Raw genomic sequence first — 3,559 nt, forward strand, 5'->3', positions numbered from 1 at the left:
CCTCCCCCCTCCCCCCTGCTTTCCCCCTCACCTCTGAAACTGCATAATAATCCCCTAAAAACTTAGTCGAATAAAAGATAAAAGCATAAATTAAAAAAAAACAAAAATCATCGAAATGAATTGGACGTTTAATGACGTAACCTTAACTAAATTCGTTGTGTAAATTCGTTGTATAGTAGATCCCTGCTCTACAGTTTGAGGTGAGAGAGTCCACTCATAGGTGCAGTTGTGAGTCTAGGAGTGCTAGTAATCCTGGGGCTCCTGGAGGGTCTGCGGGGTACAGCCTTGGGGGTGACGTGGGGAGTTAACGTGATGAGGGGGGGTTTCCTCATGGGTTTAATTGGAGTCTTCACAGGTGTCTTCATTTTTTCCCCATCGCTCCTCATATTCTTCAGCACCTGCTCTGACAATAATGTACTCCTGAGCTCATTTCTGCTGGATAAGTGCTCCTGAAAGACCTCGTAGGACTGGAGATTCAAGTTGTCGGTGGAACTGTCAGACAACAGCTTGGCGTTCTTTCTCTTCCTGGGGCTCTCCTTGTTTAATGAATTCGATAGCAGCCTTCTCGATACCTTACCACTCCTTCGAACCTTTTAGGGAACAATTAAATAAAGAATTATGAAATATTAAAAACGACAAAAAAGTGAAGTGAGTTTTTGTTTTTAAATAAAAGAAATAATAACCTTGGACCCACAGGCCAGAGTCGGTCTCATTTTTTCGCTCTGCACGAGTCTCTTCTTATTTCCAGTCAATGCTGGAGACTTCTCCATTGGTAATTTTCTCTTGACTGATGTCATGGCCCTCAAGCTCATAGCAGTGGCGAGATTCCTCTTGGAAGCACTGAGGGGTGTCTTTTTGATTGATTTCTTCTCGTCCTTGGCCTTGGCCCTGGCAAGCCTGATATTCTCCTTCTCCTCGTTGAATTTTTCGTCTTCCTTTTGCAGGTATTCATCGAAAGTGAGTCCATTAAAAGTGAAGGGAGTTTGATTTTCCTCCTCGAACTCATTGAGAAGGTCCCTGAGCCTGGCCTCAGCCTTCGGCAAATTCTTGGTCACGAGTTTTCTCGCTTTCTCATCCTCCAAGAGCTGTCCCCCTCGATTATTCAATCGGTTAGGGTCCTCGGCCTTGATATCAAGTTCCGCCAACTTCTCTCGCATTTCCTGGTGTTGATTAAAGAGTTCGTAGATCTTCTCGTTATTTTTATAAAATTTCTGAAGCTCCTTGAGCTCCAGTTCGTGAAGTGCGAGCACTTCCTCGGTGTAATTCTGGTATTTGTACGGCTGAAAAGCATTTCGTTGTTTCTCACTGAACTTGCAGGCATCCCAGAGAGTCCTGATCTCCCCCCTGATCTTCTCCACGAACTTGCTAATGTTCTTTATCCTGAGCTCCTTGCATTTTTTAATTTCCTTATTGAGGAGGGAGATTGTCACTTGGTCACAGCCAGAATTTTTTTCAAGGAATTCCTCGTAATTGGTCTGGGGCACATCCAGGTATTCCAGAAGGACCAGAAGCTCTTGGCGTTTGGCTTCAGCAATCTCCCTGGCAAGTGCCAGTTTCTCCAGCACTTCCTGTCTCAATTCCTCGAGCTTCTGCATGTTCGAGGGATTGAATACGAACTTGTGATGCTCGTTGACAATTTGTCGCTCAATATCCAGCTTGGGAGAAGATCCCATCTCCTCCATGCTCTTTATTATCTCCAAACGTACCTCCTTGAACACTGCCTTCAACCGGAGCATCTCAGCCTCCTGATTGGTAATGTAGATCTCGTAGGCCTGGAGCTCCTCTTCTGAGGGAATTGTACTGTCCAGGCCAACTGGCTTCGATCCCATCACTGAACAGATGGAGGTCTCCTTCGAGAAGAGCTCCTCGAGTTGAGAGAGACGAGTCTTTTTTACCTCTTCCAGACTATGCAGTTGCTCCCGGAGATGCTTCTCAAGGTTCAGAAGGCTCAACCCGTCCCCACCGAGGTCCACGAGGGTTCGGAGATCCCTGCTGAGGATCTGAAGCTCCTGCTTCATTTTATCGATACTATTCATGAGGGTCGATCTTCGGTGTTTCGTTTCTGTCAGCATCTCCATCAAGATACCCTGAAAATTCAAAGGATCTAGGGGTGTAATGGAAATATTACAAAAAATATTAATATTTTGAAGAAATTGAGATCCTCACTCGGTGCTGCTCAACTATGACATCCTGGAACCTCTTCTTGGTGGCAGCATCTAACCCAATCACCTGCCACTCCTTGTAAAACTCTGGAATTACATCTCTGGTTCCCTGTGTGAGTTTCTCGATCAACTCATCTTCGAGGTAATCCCAAACCTCTCTAAAACATTCCCCAGCCATTAATATCCATTTTTTTTAATCACAATAATCATTTAAAACCCCCACAAACAGGTGATTAAGCCTCTAAGAATTGATTGAGCCCCCAGTATTTACGATTCGCCCAGTATCAATCACTCGTCGTATAAATAATGGCTCAAACTTTTCTCAGGGATTACTCAAAAGTATTCATGCGAAAATGGTGGAAACTGTCCTCACCCAAAGGACCCTTCATCTTACCCCTGATCTTCAGCCATTTCTTCCTCAAAGCAATGAGTCCCAGAGAATAAAGGCACTTCACCCAACTCAGTCCATATATATCTCGGGGGCTGTCAGTAAAAATTATCAGATAACTCTCCAAAACCTTAACAAATAATTCGAACGCGATGAGACAGCGATGGCGTGATCCTCAGGACTTTGTAAACTGCCAGACATGGCCGTTATTCTTTTGAATCCAACGATCGTTCCTGATTGGCCAAGCCTCCTTCCACCGATCACCTTCCACGAGCCATGGAAATTTTAAGAACGGGAACTCCCGGATCTTTGGTGCCATCTTTGGGGGGATCCCGCAGTTTTGGCTGGTTTCCGAATCAGCTGTTGAGAAGTGTTCGATTGACAGTCCAAAGAGCATTGACGGTAAGGACCAAAAAGGATTGTCAAAAGGAGAGGCTCAGTTCTGGGGTTTGAGAGGGAGGGCGCAACACGCAATGCAATGCAATGCGGGGGTGTTTTTTTTTTATTAACCAAGTTTTTATAGCAATGCTGGGGTCTCCATCAAGTCGACGGGGTGAATTTAATTTTTTGCTCCACGAATGCTCTTTGTTTTTCATTTGTTTAACTGAAATTTAGCCGACTGTAGCACGTACGGAAGGGGGAAACCACATCTTGTGGAATTTCAATGGAAAAAATTATTCAATCTATTGAATATATACCACTAATGAATTTATATTTTTAAATGTGCGCGTTGTCCTAGTGGTAACGTGCTCGACTGGCACGCCAGAGGCCCGGGTTCAAGCCCGCCAACATTCATTTTTTTTTTTTAAATAATTCCTATTTTTTGTTTTTTTTTAATGGCAAATTAATGGTAATATTGTTTAAAAACTGAATATTTGAAAATCCAGAAGACATCCAGTGAAATTGAAAAATTAGCAATTTTTTAAAACAATACTTTTGCAATATATATACTCCTAATGAAAATAATTTATTGTAATAAAACGTTATCCTAGCGGTAACGTGCTCGGCT

General features: G+C 43.4%; 1 protein-coding gene across 1 annotated transcript; it reads right to left on the reverse strand.

Moving 5' to 3' along the window:
* Positions 1 to 110: 110 nt before the first annotated feature.
* LOC105268256 (protein regulator of cytokinesis 1) lies at positions 111 to 2,764 on the reverse strand. Its single transcript, XM_011307643.1, has 4 exons — positions 2,557 to 2,764; positions 2,167 to 2,320; positions 684 to 2,087; positions 111 to 590 (listed from the first exon to the last, which is right to left on the reverse strand). The coding sequence occupies exons 1-4, from the start codon at positions 2,571 to 2,573 to the stop codon at positions 189 to 191; spliced, it is 1,977 nt and encodes a 658-aa protein (XP_011305945.1). The 5' UTR covers positions 2,574 to 2,764; the 3' UTR covers positions 111 to 188.
* Positions 2,765 to 3,559: the final 795 nt, after the last annotated feature.

Source organism: Fopius arisanus, unplaced genomic scaffold (assembly GCF_000806365.1).
Source record: "Fopius arisanus strain USDA-PBARC FA_bdor unplaced genomic scaffold, ASM80636v1 scaffold00055, whole genome shotgun sequence".
Taxonomy (NCBI): Eukaryota; Metazoa; Arthropoda; class Insecta; order Hymenoptera; family Braconidae; genus Fopius; species Fopius arisanus.

Coding starts and splice junctions, on each gene's coding strand:
- LOC105268256 (XM_011307643.1), bottom strand. Junction 2,088..2,166: donor TCATAGTTGAGCAGCACCGA/GTGAGGATCTCA, acceptor TTGAATTTTCAG/GGTATCTTGATGGAGATGCT. Junction 591..683: donor CTCTGGCCTGTGGGTCCAAG/GTTATTATTTCT, acceptor GTTCCCTAAAAG/GTTCGAAGGAGTGGTAAGGT.